The sequence below is a fragment of the Daktulosphaira vitifoliae genome, unplaced genomic scaffold, assembly GCF_025091365.1.
Source record: "Daktulosphaira vitifoliae isolate Bord-2020 unplaced genomic scaffold, ASM2509136v1 Scaffold_3, whole genome shotgun sequence".
Lineage (NCBI taxonomy): Eukaryota > Metazoa > Arthropoda > Insecta > Hemiptera > Phylloxeridae > Daktulosphaira > Daktulosphaira vitifoliae.
Genome location: NW_026099574.1, coordinates 38,743,520 through 38,768,925, shown reverse-complemented (window position 1 = coordinate 38,768,925; position 25,406 = coordinate 38,743,520). Strand labels below are relative to the sequence as shown.

Genomic DNA, 25,406 nt, shown 5'->3' with positions numbered 1-25,406 from the left:
ATCAAGTAGCTTTTGGAATAAAACACCAATTTTTTTAAAATTAAACACTATCTAAAGATTTGCATCGAAGCGTTTATTTTTGATAGTGATTTTAATCACTGTCAGATATCATTATACTTGATCCAACTATACCACGTCACCACTGTGCCGCGACCCCCCTGTGCTGGGTTTTTTTTTAATGTATTAACTTCAAATATAAATATAAAATATTTATATCACTTTGACTCAGAAAACAATATTTTAAGAAACAAAGAAATATGTTTATATTCAGGTATATCTCTTTAAATATTAGTCATAATTTATAATTCATAGTGACTATAACTTTATTTTGTACTAAATTTTGATAAAAATGAGAGCGAGGGAGGGTTAGACCCCCTTTGGGCCTGTCCAAATACGGTCTTTCCGAATTGGCAATACCGTGTTCTTGGAACAATGAAAATATTACAGTCAATGTCTAAAAATATTGGCGATTTTGTGTTGTGACATTAGGTAAATCATTATAAGGCTTTAAGAGTATATTTATAGTCTGTTTCATCGTATAGGTATGAATCAAATAAGTTATAAAGCATGACTATAAATGATTGATTACTGGTTTTTGATATTATTATAGTGTATGCAATTATTAAATAATTATTTAGTATCAAGTATGTAAATTATTTTGTTGTTAAGTCTGAGAAACAAATCATATATTTCGACTTATTTAAAAATCTGAAATTTTCATCTAGTTATTATTTTTGTTTAATTCTCGTTTATTAATTTCAAGCTAATTATCAATAGACTAATAATCCTACGTTATTTATTTTTTCTATAAATATATAAGAAATTATATAATTTATAATTAATTTTTTTTATATTTGTCATATTTTTATTTAGCTGAAAATGGGTTTGAATTTTATTACCCTTTTTTTCATTGCAACTCAAGTATCTTGCAATTTAGAAGTGGAAACAAATAAAGGATTCTTGAAAGGAAAAATTGTAAAATCAAGAGATGGTCATACATTTTATTCATTTACTGGTATACCTTACGCTAAGCCTCCAGTTGGAGATCTGCGATTTAAGGTTTTATTTATTTATACATTTATATTTTTAGTGAATGGTTTTAAAAAAGAATTGGTTAATTATTCTTTTAAAATGTATATTACGAAAATAATTAGCAAATTCCATTTTTTACTTAACCTAAAACTTTTCCTATGTTATACATATTTCATATAAAATAATAAACTTATATAATAAAAATTTATCACTTGTGGCTTATATTATTAAAATTTAAATTATATTAAAAATATTAATTTAAAACTAAAAAATATTTATCTCAGAAAGCCATAAAAAAATACTAAAAAGAACGCTGATATGTATTTTGGTAACAATGTTACCAATATCAACGCTAAACATATAATATTTATTTTCTAGATTTTTGAGTAGAGTAAACTTTGTTTAAAAAATTTGTAGATATTATTCTACAAGTAAGTAATTATTACACGTTAAAAATTTATAATTTTAGAATTATATCCATTATAAATGAACTATACAAAAAAATTTAATTCAGGTAAAATAATGTGTGCAACATTTTTTAATAAAATTGTTTTGTGCATACTAGGCACCTGAACCATTTGATTCATGGAATGGAACTTTAGATGCAACAAAAACTGGCAATATGTGTATTCAAAGAAACTATTATTTTAAAACACACAAAGATTTGTTACAAGGTGAAGAAGACTGTCTAAACTTAAACGTTTACACCAAAAATTTGAATGGAAATTTACCTGTTATGGTATGGATACATGGTGGAGGTTTTGCGGCTGGCCATAGTGGTCCTGATTTATATGGTCCAGAATATTTCATGGACAAAGAAATTGTTTTTGTGTCTTTAAATTATCGACTTGGAATTTTAGGTTAGGAATGGTTGGAATTTTATTTTTTTTCTATTAAATACCTCATTCATTCGAAAACTTAATTTCAGGATTTCTTAGCTTTGAAGACGATGTGATGCCTGGTAATTATGGTATGAAGGATCAAGTTATGGCATTACGTTGGGTTCAAGAAAATATTGCCCGATTTGGTGGTGATCCTAATCAAGTTACTATTTTTGGCGAAAGTGCTGGAGGCGCTAGTACTGGATACCATATGATTTCACCAATGAGCAAAGGTTTATTTCACAAAGCAATTCTACAAAGTGGTGCTCCTTTATGTAGATGGGCTGTATCTGTCCCAGGGTTACCACGTAAACGAGCAGAAGCTGTAGCTACGATAGCTGGATGTTTTGTACATAATTCTAAAGAAATTTTAAAATGTTTAAGAACTATTCCTGCAAAGACTATGGCAGATATTTATTATAAATTTTTTGTGAGTTTCATGGTTTTATATGTATTTGTAGTATAGGGACGTAGTGTGGTGCAATGGTTTATTTAGTTGTCGCCATAGCGCTGATGTTCAACTGCGCTGTTTATTGTTATTTCCCAGATGGGTGACCATAAGGAACAGTGACACACATCTTGCCTCTTTACTGGTACCCTCATCCATAATAAGATTGTATCAGGTCGTGACAGTCAGTGTAAAAATACTGTCAAATTTATAGATTAGGACTGACCCTACATAGTTGGGATAGAGGCTAATGAATGATAATGATTTACTCGTAGTATATAATTAATGATATATTTTTTTTTAATTGCACGAATTTAATTTAGTTATTGTAAATTGTGGTTATTATTTTAGGAATGGAATATTCACCCAAGTGTATTATTTAGTCCTGTTGTTGAATCATGTAATTCTGACGAGGAAGCATTCTTATGTCGTCATCCTCTAGTTAATTTTAAACAGGAATCGCATGTACCTGTCATTATAGGATTGAACTCAGGTGAAGGTGGGCTTTACATTGCATGTAAGTGTTATTCATTTTTTTTGTTATTTTGTTCAGTTTTCCAAAAGCAAATACAGAAAACAAATTATTTTAGCGTTGTACAACAGCACATCTCCTCTGTATCCAGAACTTCGAACTGATTTTAAGAATATTATGCCTAATCTTTTATTTTACAAACATTTTGCAAAGCCAGAGCATTTTGATGAAATAAGTAATCTTATGCTCAAAGAGTACTTTCCAACTGGTCAAGTTGATGATCACACCCATTCTAATGCTGTCGACGTAAGTTTTTTCTAATTAATCATCAATAAACATGATTCAAAATTTTTTCTTGATACAAAATTAAAAAATAATACATTTTTAATTATGGAGAAAAAATTATGAACAAGTTGTGTTATTTAAAGGTGATAATATTTGATTATTCACGTTCATAAAGTGTATTATTGACCATTTTTTTTAAATAGTTCTATGAAATAGCTAAAATTAAATTAAAAGCTAGTATTTATTACTGAAAAAATCTCAAGTAGAGTTAAATCCAACTTAAACATTCTAAACATTAACAATAATATTTATGATTTTTTGCTAAAAAAAATCTATTTATGATGTAATTTTAAATTAAAATTAAATATTATAATTATACAGAAATGTTGTTAATAGAAAAGACAAAATAAAGAATAAAGTTATTAAATGATTGTAAAAGCTATTTTTCATCATTCAGTTTTTGAGGAGAAGCAACTTGGGCGTTTACCCCAGTCTATATTTTCAATACACTAGGTTGAGCTTACCGGGTTATTTAAATGTAATCTATAAAACATGATTTTAGTCGTGAAAAACATTTTATCCTCATTAACTTTAGATAAATTGCATAATTTATTATAGGGTATAAATCCTGAGCGGAGCGAGAGTCTTTATAAAATGATATGCTCGTCAAAAATTTACCCCAGTTTTGTATAATCTGAAAAGATGCCCTGGCATAAAAGGACTCTAACATATTTACTTGAATTTTATTCTTATTGTAGTTAAAAAAAAAAAAAAAAAATTCAATATATAAAGGCAGTGGAGCCATTCTTAAATATATGTATCGTATTCGCAATGCATGGGTGATATGTTAAAAGACATACTCTTCAATGAATATTCATAATTTCACGAAAAAATATTTTTATAATAGCAATAAGCAAAAAAAAGTAAAAAAAAGTTAGAGGTGATAAAGTTTCTTAGTGAAATTGTATTATCATTTAATATTGCATGATTATTGCATGATATTGTGAATAAACAAGTAATTTCCTGGTAAATTTTAGTAAGTTTAATACGTACTGAGTGATATAATTATTTAATATGAAGATACAGAAATAAGCTTAACACAAATAAAAACTGTAGCACAGTGTGAGTGTGGCATAGTTGGGACAAGTATAGATGATACCTGACAGTGATTAAAACCATTATCATAAGAAACGCTTCGATGCAAATCTGTAGATAGTGTTTAATTTTGAGAAATTAGTGGAAAAGCAAAATTTTAACTCAAAAGAATTGCGAAAAAATCATTGCCACAGACAATGATTTTTACTAAATCGGCAAACGTTCGTCGCATTCATTTTTTGATATAATTCGCAATTTAAGCTGATTCAAATGTTAAAATTAATTTTTTCAACTTAAAAGAAAAAAAAATGTAATTAAGTTTAACTTTATATTCTATTTCAATTAGATTTATATAATATTCATGAAAATCAGTGTACCTTCTTATAAGGTATATTAAAATAAATTAAACTAACCAAGAATTTTAACACAAAAATAGCATATTTTTGAATATGATAACTATTTTCACTATATATCAAAATTTTTTTTACCATATTATAGTATATTACATAAGCTTTAATTTAAGATTAAATAAAAATGTCAATATTTTCGGAAAATTTTCAAAAAAGCTTAATTTGCGTGTAAAAATTGCTTCAATCCCCTCTATGGTCAAGTCAAGAGTCAGATTTTCAAAAAATGTATATCAAATGAAAAAAGTAAACATAAAGTATTTATGAAATATAGTTGTATTGATTCATATATTTTTCGGAAAGTTGTATTAATTTAAAGTTGAAAAAATAAAATCCGAAATTGTAAATTTTAACACCAAATTTGCATGTTTTTTATCTACGGCAACTGTTATCACATAGAAGATAAGTCGTCGGGACAATTTTTTTTTTACTTATAGTGGATAAAATTAGCTTTATTTTATCATATGTTTGAAGCTCGGAGTATTTCTGGAACATTTTCAAAACTTAAGTTGCAGTAGTTAAATTTTTGTGCAGAAGTTGTTATTTTGAATTCTTCCCTGTGGGCAGATAAAGATTATCAAAGAATTTATTTCAAATGAAAGAAAAATATCTAAGGTTTAAATATAAAAAGAATTATATTAAATTGTTCATTTTATAAGTAATGGCAATTTTTAGAAAAAAAAGTTTAAAAAATGTCAAAATTTACCAATTTTAAAATCCTAATTTTTTGGGAGATTTTTACTATTTACGGAGAACGAGAGCATAATTTTCAATTTTTGTGGGTAAAGTCTTCAACTATATACGATTTGTGATCTTTTAATGTCAATGAAAAATATCGGTCCAGTGAGAGCTAAAAAAAAGTAGTGATAGCAAAAAAAAAAAAACATCATAGTTAAATACCTTTGCAGCTTCGCATCGAAACCAGAACTTTCATCAGTAATTCTAATATAGATTTTAACGAAAGGTTTTTTAGAAACTAACTGATTTTAAAATACATAAGAATATATAAAAATTTCGTGTAAAAAAAATTTGTGTTCAATTAGTGTTACATTACTTATATCTGTTTTAGTTGATTGGTGAAGGAGTATTCACAACATGTATTATAGATACAGCATTGAAATTCTCGTCACCCGTTTACTTATATTTGTTTGATTATGAAAATGAAATTTCATTAAACAAATTTTATGGAAGCTGCGAAAAGTCGTTGGGAGTTTCACATGGAGACGAGATGATAAGTTTGTTTAAAATGAACGTTCTATTACCACAAGGTTTAAACAACAAGGATACAGAAGTATCAAAAATGATGGTTGATATTTGGACAAAATTTGCTATTTCCGAGTACGTCATTGCACAAATATTTTTTTTATGCATATATTTTTTAGTAAATTGCGGTAAAAACTTAAAAAATTAATACAGTGAGCAAAAATATCATATTTGACATTTAATTAAGCTAACCCGTCCTATATAAAAATATGCCTTTTACCCTGTTAATGTATTACTTGTAGACAAAGGCGTAAAGCATTTGAGTAAATGTATTTGAATAAAAGTATTCAAATACTTTCATTGGTATTGAATAGTATTTTTAAATACATTTAATAAAAAGTATCTAAGTAGTATTTTAAATACAATTATTTAGTATTTAATACTGTTTAATATTCAGTACTATTAATATACTTTTTTTTTTTTAATTTGCTAACCGTAACACAGCAAGCAAATTAAACTCAGTCAAAATGAAAATTGAGAATAATTCTCTGTTATTTTATATGTTACATTATAGTATAACATAATTATTGTGCTTATCTAAATGCTATTATGTATACATCTATTTTTAATACATCAGTTGAACCTACAATAGCCTATTGCAGGTTCAAATGATTTACTCTATTGTCAATAAGACATACTTTACAGGTTTTTACACGTGTCCTAATATTTATTTTTTTCACTGATTAGTCTCCAATAATTAATTTTATTTACCTCTAACAAAAAATATCGAAAATAATAAATGAGTTCTCTTAATTTAAGAGTACTCAATATTTGACTCAAATTACCCTCTTGGTAATTATTTAGGTGGAACCTTTTGCTCTTAGTTAAAATAAAAACATTATTATTATTTTTTAATTGCATTCTTAGTATTTGAAATACTTTTGTAAAGTAATTGAGTATTACTCAAATACTTTTGTATGAAAAGTATTCAAATAGTATTTTAAATACATTTTTTTTTAAATATTTGAATATTATTTAAAATACTTTTTAAAAATATTTTTTACAACTATGCTTGTAGATAATAAATTAAATAAACTTTAAGCTGGTTATAAGTTTTTAAAAATCTTAAAATTCACAACATTAAAAACTTTAGGTAAGGTTCAAGTTTTATTTTTGAATAAATTTGATTTTTACTCCTAAATTAGTATTTAAAATAACATTTTAATTTGTAATTAATTGAAATATTCTAAATATCAGCGTCGGCGTAAGGACAGTTGCCTAGGGCCCTGCGCCCTTCATGGGATTTAATGATTTGTATGCGGAGTTTGCCTAAAATCTTGCTTTCAAATTAAATAACAAGTGTCATCTGTCCTATGAATTTTTTTTAGTATTTTAATCTTTAACTCAACATTATTTTGAGTAGGTCGGTATCGGTACTTATTATAATATATTGTTATCTCTTTAGTGATAAAATATGATATCCATACTAAGAAATAATCAACAGAGAAATTTTGAGTAAAATTAAAACTATATTAAAAATATTATTAATTTAAAAAAACTAAAAAATATTAAAAATATTAAACTCAAAGCCACAAAAAAATTAATGAAAAGTCGCGGATACGTATTTCGGAAACAATGTTACCATTATCAACGCTAAACACATACTGACACCCCGACTAGAAAAAACTCCCTTATATACCCCTAGTGACCTTATCACCTAGTGACGTCATCACTAAGTAATATTATCACATTTTGCCAGTTTACACAAGTTTAATAATGAATTTTTCAGTGGGCCAAGATCCCAATTAATTAAAAGTACGCCTTTCTGAAAAATCAGAAAGTAATTTAGCTAATATTAAGGAAGGTGTAAACGACTGGAAGCATTTGTCGCAAAAGCTTTTACAACATGAATGTTCTGAGGCTCGTAATTTATCTTTAAAGCAATGGTTTGACTTAAAAATAAGATTAAAGTCATTGATTACTATAGATCAACAACATTTGGCTAAAATAGAAGAAGAAAAAAAAACATTAGAAAGCTATGCTTTAGCGATTTTTATGCATAATTCAGTACTTGGCTAAGCATAATGATGGGTTTTGTGGGAAATCAGATATAATATTTACAAAAAATAATGGTAAGTTTTTAGGTTCGATTGAAATGTTATCCAAATTTGACTTGGTTACAATAGAACATGTACGACGCATTCAAAATGAAGGGACACATACTCACTATTTCGGACACGATATTCAGGATGAGCCCATAATCTTAATGGCTAATGAGGTTAAAAAAAAGTAATAAAAGAAATTCAACAATGTAAATATTATTCTATAATAATGGACTATACTCCAGATACTAGCTGCAAAGAGCAATTATCTATTATAATACGAGCAGTAAATATGAACGAAAATTATGATTTTAATAAACCTAAAATAAAAGAATATTATTTAGATTTTATAATTGCCTCGTGCTTCTCACAATTTGAACTTATTACTTCGTGATATCGCCCAAAGTTCAGTTAAGGCTATGACATTTTTTGGGACCGTTGAAAGAGTATACACAATTTTTTCCGCATCTACTTCTAGATGGGCCATTTTAAATAAGCATTGTCTAATTATGACTGTGAAAAAATGGTCTGAAACTTTTTGAAAAAGCCGCCTTGAAAGTGTTAAGGCGATTCGATATCAAATGCCAAAAAATTTAAATATATTGGAAGAAGTATCAAATACATCATCAGACTCTTTATTAAGAGGTGAATGTATATCCTTAGAAAATGTAATTAGTAGTTACACATTTATTCTTAGCATAATTATTTGGTATGATATCCTAGTTGAAGTTAACACAATAAGCAAAAATCTTCAAAGCACTAACATGGATTTAGATATTTCAGCTAGTATGTTAAATAAATTACTCTCATTTTTGAATGACTATAGGAATATTACATTTGAATTTGCAAAAAACAACTGCTAAAGATTTGGCAGAAGTTATAGGCGTTTCTACAGTTTTTAGAAAAAACCAAAAAAAGATATTTTCATATGAAACTCAAGATGAATTATCTAAAAATGAAGAAACTATTTTTTATCAAGATTATTTTTCAACTATTGTTGATCAAGCTATCGTTTCCATGAATATGAGATTTTGACAGCTTAAATCGTTTAATAATAACTTTGGTTTTTTGTATCGGATTAACAAAATAAAATTCATGGAAAAAGAGGAGTTAAAAATGTTGCCATGATCTTTAAAACGTTCTAACTGAAGGTGAATTAAAAGATATAAATGATTATGAATTGTATGAAGAATCGCTTATTTTTTGTACTATGATTTCTGAAGAAACGACAGCTTTTCAAGCTCTTTCAGTACTAAAAAAATGTTGCAGTTCTTATCCAAATATTTCAGTTGCACTCAGAATAATTCGCTCAATTCCAGTAACATCTGCTGGTGTGGAAACTAGTTTTTCCAAATTAAAAATAATTAAAAACTACTTAAGGAGTACTTTATCACACCCAGAGAAAAACCTCGATCTATATAATAAATTCATTGTTCCATTTGATAAATATATCATTACTATTGAACCTATGATATATTTATCAATATGATATTTTTTTTTCTTGTCTTGAACAATAATTATTTATAAGAATAGTTATTTTGTTCGTATTAATAAAACATTATCATAAACCCTTGATAAAATTTCTCTATCAAAATTGATTGAGGTTTTTCTTTGGGTGTACAATGTAAGCTTACAAGCCTAGATACTCTGTCAATTTAACAAGAAATTACTGACTTATTAGATTTTAATGAGCTGATTGACATTTTTGCTGCAACCAAGAAAAAAACCAGAACAAAACTATTTTGATGTTATAAAATTAATTTTTCAACTTTTATTTAGTGTAAACATTTAATTTGTATATATTTTATTTTAATATGAAAATTTTATCTATACAGAAATAAATACATATTTAAAGAGTTTATGTTTAATATTTTGTTTCATTTTATGCCTAAGAAAAATGTTTTTACATAAGTTATGTGAAATAAAAAAAAATGTTTTATAAGTATTTAAGCGTCCCAAAAAAATTTGTTTGGCTTCGCGAAAAAAAATGTCTAGAGCTCCATGAAATAATCTGCCCCGGGCCCCGCAAAACCTACCGCCGGCGCTGCTAAAAATAAATTATTCAAACCTTTTTTAAAATTAAGGTGACCCAATAAATCGTTTGAAAATGCACTTTATTTAGGTATGTTAATTATAAATTTTATTAATAAAATATATTTATATGTAGGTACAGTATTATTAAATTAGAACAAGCTATATTTTTAATTATTTCTATTCTATTAATTTAGATATCCTACAATTGATGGTAAAGAAAATGGATTAGCATGGCCACAGTTCGAATCGTTTGAAGAATCGTCAATTCTACATTTGAATTCTCCTCAACCAAATATTAAGTTAAACCCTTTCAAAGAAAAATACAATTTCTGGAATAAATTGCCGCTTTTATCACATCTAAATGAGATAGTTTCAAAAAAAAGTTCCGAATTCTCTCAAAATTTAAAATCCGAGTTGTAATTTTAGGTATTATATGTGATTTTTTTATTATTTGATATTTCCTAGGTAGACTTAAGTTCATTTTCTACTCGCAATTTTACATTTTGAATATTGTTGAACTAATTATTATAATAATTTATCTTATTAAATCTTATTATTGCAAATCAAAATTATAACTTGATTATGTTATCGTCGTACACGCAAATATTTATACATATATATACTTATTTATTGATAAAAAAGTATGAATCGCTGGATTAAGGGTTATAGGGACATTTTTCACATACGCTTTATCATCAATATATATATATATACAGTGCCGCCAGTATAGTCATTGGTGCCCTAGTCGAATTAACATGTGTCCCTCTCCATAAAAGTATTGTTTTATTTTAAATGAAATAAAATTCAAGTGCTATCATTTAATGGTTTCTTTACTTAAGTCAATCATATTTAAAAACATCCTTTATGTTTATTGTACTACATTTATATAGACAGTATTATTTTCTTTAAAAACAATCATAAAGTTGCTGTGATTATGTCCATAGTGATTTTTTTTATGGCTTTATTGGCTACATTGATTTTAAATAGTAAATCATACCAAACAATAAATGATATCAGAAATTCTAAATATAGATTAAAATTGTGAATACATTTATGCAAAAAAAAAAAAAAATTAATAATATAATTTATAATTAAATAATAATAATATAATAATTAAATAATTTATAAATAAAAATTATTGATTGTTAGTATTTTTTTCTTGGATAGATTATATATTATTATATTCATGGTTTTAATCTTAAATTTGAAATGCCAAAATTTAATTCAATAAAACCAGATAACTCTCCATTTTGTTTTTATACAAAGCCTTTTCAATTATCAAAGTCTACCAAAAGTTAGTAAAATAAAAGTTAGTATTATCTTAGAAAATATGATTAATGTTATTGAAGAACGATAATATTAAAAACTTCTTTGTCATTTAAATTATTGAGATGCACCAAGGTCTTACCCGTCAAATATTTCTTTACATATATTAGTTGTTTTGAAATAATATTTAATAAATTGGATACATTTAAACCTCATTTATAATATTCCATCCATTGTGTTGATCATCATTTATTATAGTATGAGCATAATTTAATCCATAGATGATAATTTATTATAATTGTAACCGCCTTTGTAATCGCTATTTATTTAGAATTAAGATATGAGTAGCATCAGATAACGGCCAACGCGACAGATTCATTGCGATTAGCATTATCGATTATTTCTGTAATATAATACATAATTATATTTTATTTGGATATATAGTTGTGTACGTGTAGTAGAGTCATGCGTTATTACCACAGATTAAATGAAACTCGTTTTTATCTTATCTGTATTATTACTAAGTATTGTACAATATTATTTTACGTTTTATACGTTTATTGTTTTACTGTTTTTCTCTTGCTCAACTACGTTTCTACGATTAAGATTTAAAAGGTACGTTTAAGTTTATTTAATATTGGCTTCATCAGTATGTCGTCGTATTATTGCCGTTAAATATAGCAAAACGTAAACATTGTGTTATTATATTATCGCTGGTAATACAACAATAATAGCTAGCACAGAAAAACATTTTAAAATAAAATAATATTAATTTATTTTATAATATGTACTAAGTACTATAATTTCATTTAAATTAAGTACAATGTACACAATATTGTTGTATTAATATTTATTGGAACAATTGTAGATTTGATATCGCGCGATAGCTTATCTCCATATCTACGAAGTCTTATGATAGTGTTTTCTTTTATATTTTGACTACGTTTAGGTTTAGCTCTCCTTTTATTATTTCCTACTTTTTTTTACGTCCTGTAATCTACATACAGATTTTTCTGTAGTAATTCTTTCTCCATAACGAGTTGTATTTAATCTAGGAATTACTTCTGTATTTTTGGTTTGAACACTTGTTGGTAGTTACATATTTACTAGGCATTTAAAAAAATTCCAACAATACCAGTTTGGTCTGGTTGTATTATATTATTAACCAGAAATTTATTTATATTGAAACTTGAAGAAGTAGAACGTAAGTTACAGTTTACTTCGTTTTCAATAAGTTTTTGTGCTATCTGAAACTTTGAGGGTAATACAGCTGAATCTACTTCTTGCTGATGAGTATTTAGGTACTAGTGATGAAGGTATTTTAGACTTATAATTTAAATAGTCATTTAAATCAATTGGTTCACAGTATGACAAAGAAAATTAATTTTTATTCACAGGAAAAACACCAGTATTTATATAACCTATAATTATATTTTTTATTTTCATTTCTTCTAACCACACACTACCGATTATTCCTGAAAACTTTGATTTAGTACTCTACCAAGTCCTTTCCCCATTACTGATTTACCAAATTGAATTTACTTCTTTATTCATATGGTTTTAAAGGCTACATTTATCAAGAGATTGCAATTAATCAGTAAGGTGATCAATAATTCTTAAGCTTATATGTATAAATGACTATCATGCAGAAAGAGGACTTTTTTTTTAGACTCAAGATAATTTCTTTTTTTTCAATATTTAATAAATGCTTTAATAATAAAATATAAAAATAATATCAACCCAACCAATTGAAATGAGTATGTCATTTAGTAGGAATGTCACCTCTGAAATCCAACGAGCTTGAACAGTAGCACTTTTATATATTATAAAAGGTGGTAAAAAATCACTATCAGCTACTATACAAGCTGAAACATGGTTAAGGGTTTGATTTTTCTTTTATAACATTATTTCTTGAAGGGTCAGTTCAAAATTTACTTTCATCAGCATTAAAAACAAAACGGTAGCACAGTGGGGTCACGGCATAGTAGAGACATTGCATAGTAGGGTCCAGTATAGATTTAATCTGACAGTGATTAAAATCACTATCATAAGAAACGCTTCGATGCAAATCTGTAGATAGTGTTTAATTTTAAAAAATTGATGGATAATTGCAAAAGCAACATCAACTTCTATTAAAATAAAATACAAAACCCATAATTTTCATACAAAAATAGCATATTTTTCAATATGGTAGCCATTTGCGTATAGAAGATAGATCGTCGGGACAAATTTTTTTTTTTCATTTTGTAGTACATAAAATAAGCTTTAATTTTATATATGTTTAAAGGACGCAGTATTTCCGGAACATTTTCAAAAATTAAGTTGAAAAAGTTATTTTTTGTAAAAAAGTTACTATTTTAAATCCTCCCAGTGAGCAGAATAAGTGTTAGATTTTCAAAAAAAATTATATCAAATGAAAGGGAAATATCTAAGGTTTCAATACAAAAAAATATTATTTTTATTTGTTCATTTTTGAAAAAGTTATGGCAGTTTTAAGTACAAAAAACATCCCGATAAAATGTAATTTTTATCGCAAACATTACATTTTTTTTTAAATTTTCGACAGCCATTTGCACATAGAAGATAAGATGTCGGGACAAATTTTTTTTTTTCATTTGATAGTATATAACATAACCTTTGATTTGATATATGTTTAAAGGACGCAGTATTTCCGGAACATTTTCAAAAGTTCAGTTGAAAAAGATCTATGTTTTTTACAATATTTTAAGTTTTGAACGCCCCCTATATAAGGGGAAATTGTCCAATTTTAATAAAAAGTATGTCAAATGAAAGATGTACTTATAATGTATTTAGAAAAAAAAAATTTGTGCTGATATATACATTTTTCAAAAAGTTATAGCATTTTTAAGTTGAAAATTTAAAATCGAGGTCATTTTTATCACAAACATTACATTTTTTTTTAAATTTTCGACAGCCATTTGCACATAGAAGATAAGATGTCGGGACAAATTTTTTTTTTTCATTTGATAGTATATAACATAACCTTTGATTTGATATATGTTTAAAGGACGCAGTATTTCCGGAACATTTTCAAAAGTTCAGTTGAAAAAGATCTATGTTTTTTACAATATTTTAAGTTTTGAACGCCCCCTATATAAGGGGAAATTGTCCAATTTTAATAAAAAGTATGTCAAATGAAAGATGTACTTATAATGTATTTAGAAAAAAAAAATTTGTGCTGATATATACATTTTTCAAAAAGTTATAGCATTTTTAAGTTGAAAATTAAAAATCGAAAATCGAAAATTTTAACACAAAAATAGTGTTTTTTTAACTACGGCAGCCGTTTAAATGTAGAAGAAAAAGTGTCGGGACAAATTTTTTTTTTTCATTTTATAGTACATAAAATAAGCTTTAATTTGATATATGTTTGAAGGACGCAGTATTTCCGGAACATTTTCAAAAATTAAGTTGAAAGAATTTTTAAAAGAAAAAAAGTTGCCATTTTAAATCCCCCTCAATGAACAGGTTAAGCGATAGATTTTCAAAAAACTGATATCAAATGAAAGGTAGATATCTAAGGTTTTAGTATAAAAAAAAATTATGTTGATTTGTTGATTTTTCAAAAAGTTATGGAAGTTTTAAGAAAAAAAATTGAAAAAATTTCGAAAATTAGCGATTTTTAAATTCGTAATTTTTTTGGAGATTTCCCCCATTTACGGGGAACGAGGGAAATTTTTTCAATTTTGAAGGGTAATGTCTTCAACTAGATACGATTTGTGATCTTTTGACGTATTTTTGAAAGAAATCGGTCCAGTGAGAGCTGAGAAAAAGTGGCAACAGACATAAAAAAAAAAACACATCATAGTAAAATCAATACCTTCTCCGCTTCGCATCGAAGCTAAAAGCTTTTTGAATATTATTATTTTAGAAAATTTCATTTACCTTTTTATAATAATCGTATACCACATTATGAGCGTCTTTTAATTTTTGAAGGAGTTCAGGCTTTTTAAAGCATAAATCGCTGTGCCTATGCATAAAACTGTAGTACCAATTACATCAAGCCCAGGTAAATTATCACAAAAAAGTTTTTTAATATTGTTTCTATCTATATTTCTTTAACTATACTTCTAAGTTTTTGTTTATCATACAAATATTACATAAATACGCTTATTTTTAAACAATTTTCTATTATTTTTTCAAAATTGTCACTTTAAGGACCTAAATTGCAAGAAATTGGGTTTCTACGACCTTTTACTCTATTAAATAAAGTAGATGCGTGAATAGAAAATGCTTCAGATGCTTGACTTTGTGTTAATTTACCAGAACTTATCGCTATTACTGCTTTTTAGAGATCAAAAATTGTATAGGTGGGTTGTGATTTTTTCCTAATAAATGTTTTAAGCCTAAATAAATATTATAATGATTAAACTTTTTTATGGTATAGCATTTTTAATTTCATAACGCTCTTTCAATACCCCAAAAATAATTTATTCAATATATTTCACGGAAGAAAAATTATAAATTTTAAAATCCTGATATTAAAATCTCCAATTGTTCATTCAGTTGAAAATACTAAACTCTACATCATTATGATTGGTTTTTATGACTAAATTGTTTATTAATTGTAAATACTCTTTTGATAACATGTATGTACTTAACTAACATTTATATTCTTTCCACACTTTTTAAGCCTTTTTTAATGTTGGCGAAATTACACGGCATAAAATTGTATCTGCGTAAAGGAAACATCATTACTGATTTACATCTTTTAAGTCATGAATCTAGTTATTCCTAGATTTTTATTTTGCCCTGAGCAGTTATCAGTGAAAATAAGAAGTCGTTTAAAATCTGAATGTATGAACGTATCAGTGTAGGGTACAAGTTTTCTTCATGCATAGATCTTATAAACATGGATAGGACATTGATGTTTACCAGTGAAGACTGTGGTGATAGTAAATTGAGGTTATTTGTTTGCATTATTACATGATAACATTTTACTTTTTATTTTTTAATGGTTAGTAATTATTAATTAGTATAAGTTATGCAATGAATTATAAGGTAAAACTAAAAATAATTATTCTTTCCAAAACTTAAAGTAAAACAGTAACGAACATAAATTAATCGTGATTTAAATAAATAGTCTTTCTTAGCTTTGCTTTTGTTTTAATGCGTTCTTCATTTCTTATTCTAACTTCGTGATACGTTCTAACATCTAAATACTTCAACACTGTTAAATTTATCATTTGTTTTTGTGGTCATTTTCAAACCAAGCATCATCTTCACAAGTTACTTTAGAAAATATGTTATAACTTCTATAAAGTTTAGTTTTAACTTTAATTTAATTAAAAAAAATTTAGTTTTAAAACTAAATTAAAATCACTATCATAAGAAACGCATCGATGCAAATCTGTAGATAGTGTTTAATTTTAAGAAATTATTTCAAAAGCAACAATAACTCTTGTTCCCTTAATTTTATCCCGATTAGTTATTTGATTTATAATTATAATATATGAATAAATAATAATTATAGTAATTAAATTTAGTATGAAATTGATATTCAATAATTTAAAATTGTAATTTTTACGGAGACATTATAAAAAAAATTAATTAATTACCATAACATTTAACTCAATTTGCAAGTTTGAAATTGACATCATTAAATAGGAAATTTTATTAAGATTAAAAAAATTGTATCGTTAAGATTAATATGCAGTCAGGATATTTTATAATTACTATTTGTAGTAAATTTATTAGAAAAGCTCAATATTTTTTTGCATTTTATCATGATAGATAACTTAAGTAGAAATAATAGTAATAATTTCCTAGTAACTTTTGGTGTTTAAAAATATCTACAATTGAAATATGAACAGAATTAATTTTAATGATTTACTTTAACAAAAAAAAAACAATCAAAAAAAGTTGTTAAAAAGATCTATTCAATTGAGCGTATTATAAAATTTCATTATAATTGTACAAATCCATTCTTAATTTAGAAGAAACTAACAATCATTTTTTTTAGAAGTCATTTATATAGCAACATGTTACCAAAAAATTTGGAATATTAAAGTCTAGTAGTCGTGTGGAACGGTGTGGCCGAGTCGGTAACGCGGCAGTGCTTGACGCGTAGTGTCTCAGGTTCAAAACTCGGTCACGGCGGCTTCATTTACCGAACGAGAGATCAGTTCGGTAATTTGGAGTCGCCATCCCACCTCCGGCGACGGACTAACCACCCGTCCCGGAGTATAAATGGTTAAGAAACCTCCTCCTTTGGGGAGGCCGCCATGGCCCTTAATAGGCTAATAAAAGCGTAAAAAAAAAAAAAAAGTCTAGTAGTAGCACACACAAATAGAATAAAAAAATTATTAAATTACAAAGTAAAATGATTTAATTTTGTAATTGAAACCTATCATATCGAATTTGATTCGTCAATAAATACTTAGAAAATATTATAAATGAATGATTTTAATTGTCTGTATGGAGAACATGGGATAAGTAACTGTATAACTGATAAATTAGATTTTCTTTTCAATTTTTTAGGGTAATATCTTCAACTAGATACGAATTTTAATCATTTGACGTATCGTTGAAAAAAGTAGGTCAAATTAGAGTAGAGTAATATAAATGATAGTCACAAAAATATACCTTCTCAGCTTTGCATCGAAGCTAAAACCTAAAATAAAGTACAATAATTTTAATATGAATAAGAAATTTATTCTCGCGAGGGGCGACTACAGTGATAGCAATCAAATGAAATGACAACTTTTTCACGAAAAATATACTTTTTCAACTTAACTTTTGAAAGTGTTCTGGAAAGTCTGACACTTTTATATATATCTTAAATTAAAAATAATGTAATACATTTTATTATGGAAAAATAAATTTTGCACTTTATTTTGTCTTCACGATGAATATAGTTACCAAATGCTATTTTTGTGTGAAAATTCTCGATTTAATATTTTACATTTTTAAGAAAATGACAATAGGCGATAACAATTTTTTACTAATGCAAAGTAGGCTAAAACAAAATTATTAATTTACTATACTGTATTACCAAAATTAATAAATATTTTTGTCTGTAAAATATAATTGGATAATAGCTAAAATTACCTTACACAATTTTCGAGTTTTGAAATACTTAAGGGGGATTTAGACCCGGGACTCCCTCTTATTTGTGCAATTGTATTTAAACCATGTTAAGATGAACGGTCCATTGGATAATAAAATTGTAAAATCAAATTGTTTGAAAATTAGCTTCGCATCGAAGCTAATATTAATTACCGTCAAAGTAAATTAAAGATAAGTTATTTTATCCATGTAGGAATGAAGAAGAAATTATTTAACTTAATAACATTGTTGAGTTTTAAAATTAAATATTTTTTCTCTTAACAAAATTAAAAATGTTCAATATATTCTGAGAAAATTAATTTTTACGATTACCCATATATTGGACAAATTACAGACTCTCAAGTTTTGGCTTGAATGAGTTATGAGCATTCAAAGTTTGTATTCATATTAAAAATTCATTATTTCAGCTATAATATGAACTATAAACTGTTGGAAGCTTGAGTCAAAGTGTAAGACCATCTTGAATTTTTCGCAAAATGGTCTTTAAATATACATGAATGTACACTTATAAATTTCAAACTTTTAAGTTAAGTTCTAAAATTTGTAAAAGCGGGATTATATATTCATTAGCCAAATGCATTATTCTTCATATTGGTGGGATTTGTGTATATTGTTTTGAATGAACTGATACTGAGAAAAAGAATCATATGTATTACAGGGTATAGATGGATTTTTGAATTTAATTTCAATATTAAGTCTTGACGAATACAGCTAATTAAACTTTAAGTTTGTACAAAAAATACTAATTAGCTTAAAATCATCAGTTTTTGAAATATAAATGCTAAAATAAAGACATAGCTTTATCTAAAAATATTTGAAATAGATTGACAATCCATGAAATCTTTAACAAACTCATATAAATAATGAACTTAATTAATAACTGTTGCTATAACAAACTTTAACCAATGACACCTTGGTGTATTAAGTAAGGCCTTTTATTGCTATCCTATTTTTAATGCTATTGAATTCTTATAAATTTTAGTGTGCCATAGGCTGGGCTAAATGAATGAGTCTTATAGTTTTATTTTTATATAACATAAAATATTAAAGTAATGACTTCAAAAAAAGTAAACGGGTTTATGATTAATTCACTTGTTTCATTGACAATCCTGGTCTCAAATGTAAATGATAAGAATTTGATCTTATTTTTTTGGTCTTCTATTTTCTAATGTATTTTTATAATACATTTAAACATTACCATAAAATCTTGATAAATATAATCATCTATTAATATAAGCGTTGTACATCGTTTGTGTGTTGTTAAATATTTCTTTTTAGTTTAAATATTAGGTTTTTTGTAGTTTCATAATTTTAACTTTTTTAAACATGTTTTGTTGGTTATTTTAAAAATATTTTAATATTTGTAATATTACAGGTACCTTACCTGTATCAAAATTTATTACTTGTTTATGTTTTTGCGTGTCAATAGACACATTTTACTTTTTAATTTTAGGGATCAAATATATAAGAGGATATACTTGATACTATACAGAGTGATTTTTTTATCATAACCCACTCAATTACTTACAGCATAATAATAATTTAAAAATTTTTTTTATTATTATCTTTAGTTTCACATTATTCTTGAATTATTAACTATGTAATACTTTTTAAGTACATCCCTTATGCCTGGTAAGGGTGTCAACTTTGTTTTTTTAAATGGTAACACATATTTTGAATTTAATAAAATGTTTGAGTTTTTAATTCAATAGTAAATGGCATTTGAATTTTTAATGAAACTTAATTTGTTTATTAGATATAAACATTTAAAGTTACAAATTTATGAGTTAATATATATTTATAATACACAAGGGATTACAATATAAGGTTTCAATATAAAAAAAATTCATGTTGATCTGTGAATTATTTAAAAAGTTATGGTAGTTTAATAAAAAAAAAGTGAAAATATGACGACATTTATCGATTATAAAAATTGTTATTTTTTTGGAAATTTGCTCTATTTACGGGGAACGAGGAAATTTTTTTTATTTTTAATAGTAATGTTTATAACTAGATACGTTTTGTGATCTTTGATATATTGTTTATCTAAATTGGTCCAGTGAGAGTTGAGAAAAAGTGGCAACAGACGCAAAAAAAAATAAACACATCATGGTAAAATTAATTAAATAAATAAATTAATAAATTAAAATACCTTCTCAGCTTCGCATTGAAGTCTAGTTGTTACGGTATATTCATATTTATTACTCATAAAATAATATTTCTTTAGTGTATTAAATAAAATTATTATAATTTACTTTATTTATATAGGAAAATTACAGAATCCACGGGCCATTGTCTAATAATAATAATACATATGAAAATGACGCATCAAAGATATTTTACAAGGGCGATAATAAAATAAGAGGGGTTTAGTCTCTATCATATTCAAAATTAGCTCCTCCGAAATTTCAGAAAAATTACTTAAATGATTATAGAAAAAAAATCAGGGAGGGAGACATAACTTATAATTAGCCCTTCTAAAAATTTTGTTGAAATTGACCCTAAGCTAATATATCTACTAATAGATTGTATAATTTATATTTATTAATAGATAAAGTATTGAAGTCAGTATATATTTAAAACATTGTCTTTAATGTAACATGAAGCATTATTATAATCAATATAACATGTAATAATTTGATTTTTTAAGACTTTTAGGCCAAATATAATATTAAAAAATTAATTTAGTTAATTTATAATAACTATGGTAAGATGTTTTGATATAATTTTTTCTAAAACATATGAATAGTTAATGTTTTTTCTTTGATTTTAGAAAAACATGTTTTTATGCGCAATTTTGATATTATTGTTTGTATCGTCAAATTGTGAGCCAATAATAAACACTAAAAATGGATTATTAAAAGGTCGAATTGCGAAATCTAGGAATGGTCGTAATTTTTATTCGTTTACAGGAATACCATATGCAATGCCTCCAATTAATGAATTACGATTTGAAGTATAATTTTAAAACTATTACTTTGAAAACAATTACTTTTTAGTGTAGAATTGTATTTTTAATGTAGGCCCCAATAAAAATAGATTCTTGGAATGAAACTTTGGATGCGACAAGAGAAGCAAATGTTTGTGTTCAAAAAAATGTTTTTTTTGTATCGGAGAACAACAAAATAATTGGGTCAGAAGATTGTCTTTACCTAAATGTATACACTCCAAAAATTAATGGCAAAATGCCCGTTATGTTTTGGATACATGGTGGTGGTTTTTCTGTCGGAAGTGGTGGATCTAGTTCTGGGGGACCTCAGTATTTTATGGATAAGGATATAATTTTAGTATCTATAAATTATAGACTTGGTATATTTGGTATGTTTTGTTTAATTCTGTAGGTTATTTTTAAAAGCTGATAATTCATATACATAGGTTTTTTTATCATGGGTTATAAATTTAAATTAATTAAATTTAATTCGTTATTCAAAAATGTCAATTTGTATAAGATGTCTTTGAAACTATTGTTATACATAAACATATAATATAAACTTACTGCACTGTTAAAAATTCTTGTTTAATAGGGTTTCTTAGTTCTGAAGATAACGTTATACCTGGTAATTTTGGCCTTAAAGACCAAGTAATGGCGTTGAAGTGGGTGAAAAATAATATAGAATATTTTGGTGGCGACCCTAACAGTGTAACTATTTTTGGAGAGAGTGCTGGAGGTGCCAGTGTTGGATATCACATGCTCTCACCAATGAGCAAGGGGCTATTTCATAAAGCTATTCTACAGAGTGGTACTTCTGCATGTAGATGGGCAACGCCATTTCCAGGTTTATCTCGCCATCGTACCCAGGCAGTTGCAGTTATTGCTGGTTGTAATGAAGACACTTCTGAAGAAATATTAGAATGCTTGAGATCACTTTCGGCGAATGATATTGCCGAAATATTTTATAAACTATTTGTATGTATCCAAGTTATTATTCAGGAAATTGATTACTTATTATAATAAAAGATTAATTAATGAACAGCAGATTTTTTTTTATACATACCTTTATAAAAATGTTTCTATTTTCTTTTTTTTTGCTCACATTTTTTAAACCCAAAATAATTTAAAATTTAAATTAAATCAGTAGTGATTTAATTAATTTTGAAGCTTTTTAATAATGTAAAAATGTTGTTTTTTTTATAATATAGATTAAGTATTAATGGTTTATGTAATTAATTATTTAACTAATTACCCACTAATTAGTATACCAAAATTCATTTTTTTAGTTCAAAAATTGATTCAACAAATATTAGATATCTTGACAATTTAAAATGATAAAGAAATAAATTTAATGATTATATTAAACTATGTGTTAATTGTGTATTTATTGAAATTTTACTTTTTCTTGAAATTTTGACACTGAAAATTAATTTAGAAATATTTTTTTAGGAGTGGAAGACGCATCCAATTATTCTATTTTCACCAGTTGTTGAAAAATGTGATATCGATAATAAAGGTTTCCTTTGTCACCATCCTCTAATTGAGTTCAAACAAGAATCACATGTACCAGCTATAATTGGCATCAATTCTGCCGAGGGAGGTTTATTTGTTTCGAGTAAGTACAACCTATAAAACACTAATTTGCTGGGTGACGTTATCTGAATATAGTGGGCAAATTATAAGTTCCCAATAATATTTCAACAACAGTGTGAAACATAAAAACATTATTTAATCAAATCTTGAAATATCTAAGAAATAGAAGAATTGAGATTATAATGGGATAACTGTAGATACTTTAATATAAATATACAAGTGCAAAAATAAACACAATTAAACCCAATATTTTTTTAAGTGAAAAAAAACTTTTTGCAATTTATTTATTTTTTGTAATAAAATTTAAAGTCATTTATATAGTTATACATTTAATTTTTATAAATAAATTCTCGTTTAATTAAATTCTAATGTAGAACATAAGTATTAACACATTCTCTACAATAGACTTTCAGTATTAAATATTTGCTTTTGATGTCATCAAAATATTCCTTTCTTACATTATTGTAAGATGTTTATGGTAAATATCTGAAAAAAATGTAGAATATAATTTTTGTCAATAAAAATTATGACATATTTTGTAGGCAAAAAAAAAATTAGATATTATTCATTATAGATAAAATTAAAAGAATAATACAATTAAAAATATGATATATTTAGGGTTTTTCAATAAAACATCTTTGTTGGAACCTGAATTAATAACTGATTTTCATCGTATAATACCAAAAATTATGATTTATAATCGATTTGCAATGTCAGAAGATATAATACACATTAATGAAAGACTAATGGACAAATATATTCCAGCGAGAAAAATTGAAGATCATATGCACGCCAATTTATCAGATGTAATACATTTATTAATTTAAAATTATTACAATGTTTATTCTAATTTATGTGTATGATATATATAACATTTTTAAAATTATTTTGTAGTTGTTTGGAGATGGAAGCTTTCTTTATTGTGCTATAGACATGTCTGAAAAATTGACTTCTCCGGTGTATTTTTATCTATATGACTATTCCAGTGAATTTACTTTAAATAAATTTTATGGAAATTGTGAAAAACCATTAGGTGTTAGTCATGGAGATGAACTTATCAAATTGTTTAACTATAAAGATCTTTTTGGTCGAGACTTGAATGAGGAGAATAAAGAATTTTCTAGGTTTATGATCAATCTTTGGTCAAACTTTGCCACTTCTTCTGAGTAAGTAAAAATGATTAAAAATTAATTTTTTCATTATTAAGTGTAATATTTTTAACACGCTTTTAGGCCTCCTACAATAAATGGATTGATAAATGGACAATTATGGCCTGCATATACATCTGTTGAAAATTTTCAGCTTCTCTATATTAATTCAAGTAAGCCTCAAATCAAGAAAAATTCATTTAATGAGAAATATCAATTTTGGAATAATCTTCCCATCTTATCAAGATTACATAAATTTATAGCTCGAAAAAATACTGATTTCAATAAAGGATCTAATAAAGTTGAACTATAATGAATTAAAAAAATGTTTTGAAATATTAACTCAAACTTTATTTAAAGAAAATATAAAATTTGATACAATGTGATAAATGTCAAAAAATTATTTTTAACCAAAAAAATTTTTGAAAAACAGTCTTAAAATATCCTAAATACAATTATTAAATTATTTATTTAAAAATGAATTTTTAGGGGGGGTACTCCTACATTCCATAGTTCCACCTCTGGTTGAACTAATTGTATATTAATTTATTTTTAATTTTATTTTAAACACCACAAAAATATTTCCATTGGTTGTTTAATAACAATTTTTAATCATTTGTGTTTAGATATAGATATGCAAATTTATTAATTAGTATCATAATAAGTCGGGTGTAATAATACCTACATTATAAAAAAAATTGTGTAAACTTGACATAACATTGTACCTCATTAATAATTGTAAATAGTCTTACAAATATACTAAAATATATAATTGTATCTTTAAATGTAATTTGTATATTGAATAACCTTTTTAAACGTAGCTTGTGAATTATAATGAGACTAAAGTTTATATTAGACTAAAATTAAAAAAATGATAACTAAATGATAAATAATAGTTAGTAGTGAAATACCTAACTAGTTTTAAAAAGAAATTTTAATTTGTATTAGCAACAACTGAAAAAAAAATGTATTATCAACAAAATGTATTATTTTGTATTAGTAGTAATTAAACTAACTTTAAATATAATTGACTGCAGAGCTTCATTAAATTATAAGAATTTCATGAAAAAGATAAAATTGCCATTATATGATAACGAATAGGATTATTATACCTATGAAACGGCGTACATTTCTGTATTTTAATTTATTCGAAGAGAGCTTTGATTTATTTATTTACAGTTAAATACAGTATTATTATTATAAAAATAATTTACGTTCATTCTTCAAAAACCATTAATATTATAAAAATTGTTTGATTATCCCCTAATATAACCTTGAATTTCAGGAGAGCTCATCAGCCGCTCCGACTACGTCACGGTAGCACATATTCTATTCTTATGGTCATTAAAATGTTCTTGTTACATTAAAGTTATTGTAAAGAATAGTAAAAATAATGTGTAATAATAATTTAATAAAAAT

The 25,406-nt window shown here is 25.6% G+C and overlaps 2 protein-coding genes across 3 annotated transcripts in view; both read left to right on the top strand.

Annotated features, from left to right (window-relative positions):
* Positions 1–10,776, top strand: part of LOC126900228 (juvenile hormone esterase-like) — a 13,679-nt gene extending 2,903 nt beyond the window's left edge. The window contains exons 3-9 of the mRNA XM_050675775.1: positions 874–1,059; positions 1,598–1,892; positions 1,961–2,343; positions 2,713–2,878; positions 2,952–3,139; positions 5,690–5,958; positions 10,154–10,776. Coding sequence (XP_050531732.1) covers positions 874–1,059; positions 1,598–1,892; positions 1,961–2,343; positions 2,713–2,878; positions 2,952–3,139; positions 5,690–5,958; positions 10,154–10,379 — 1,713 coding nt within the window. The 3' untranslated portion in view covers positions 10,380–10,776. The remainder of the gene's footprint in view (positions 1–873; positions 1,060–1,597; positions 1,893–1,960; positions 2,344–2,712; positions 2,879–2,951; positions 3,140–5,689; positions 5,959–10,153) is intronic.
* Positions 10,777–11,673: 897 nt separating this feature from the next.
* LOC126900230 (juvenile hormone esterase-like) lies at positions 11,674–24,802 on the top strand. Of its 2 annotated transcripts, XM_050675781.1 has the most exons (9): positions 11,674–11,840; positions 20,329–20,426; positions 21,088–21,270; positions 21,338–21,632; positions 21,839–22,221; positions 22,696–22,861; positions 23,458–23,645; positions 23,734–24,005; positions 24,072–24,802. In XM_050675781.1, exons 2-9 carry the CDS (start codon positions 20,424–20,426, stop codon positions 24,298–24,300), a joined length of 1,719 nt encoding a protein of 572 aa, XP_050531738.1. In that variant the 5' UTR covers positions 11,674–11,840; positions 20,329–20,423; the 3' UTR covers positions 24,301–24,802. The 2 variants fall into 2 exon arrangements, with proteins under 2 accessions (XP_050531738.1, XP_050531739.1); XM_050675782.1 differs by lacking the exon at positions 20,329–20,426 and having other exon boundaries at positions 24,072–24,801.
* Positions 24,803–25,406: the final 604 nt, after the last annotated feature.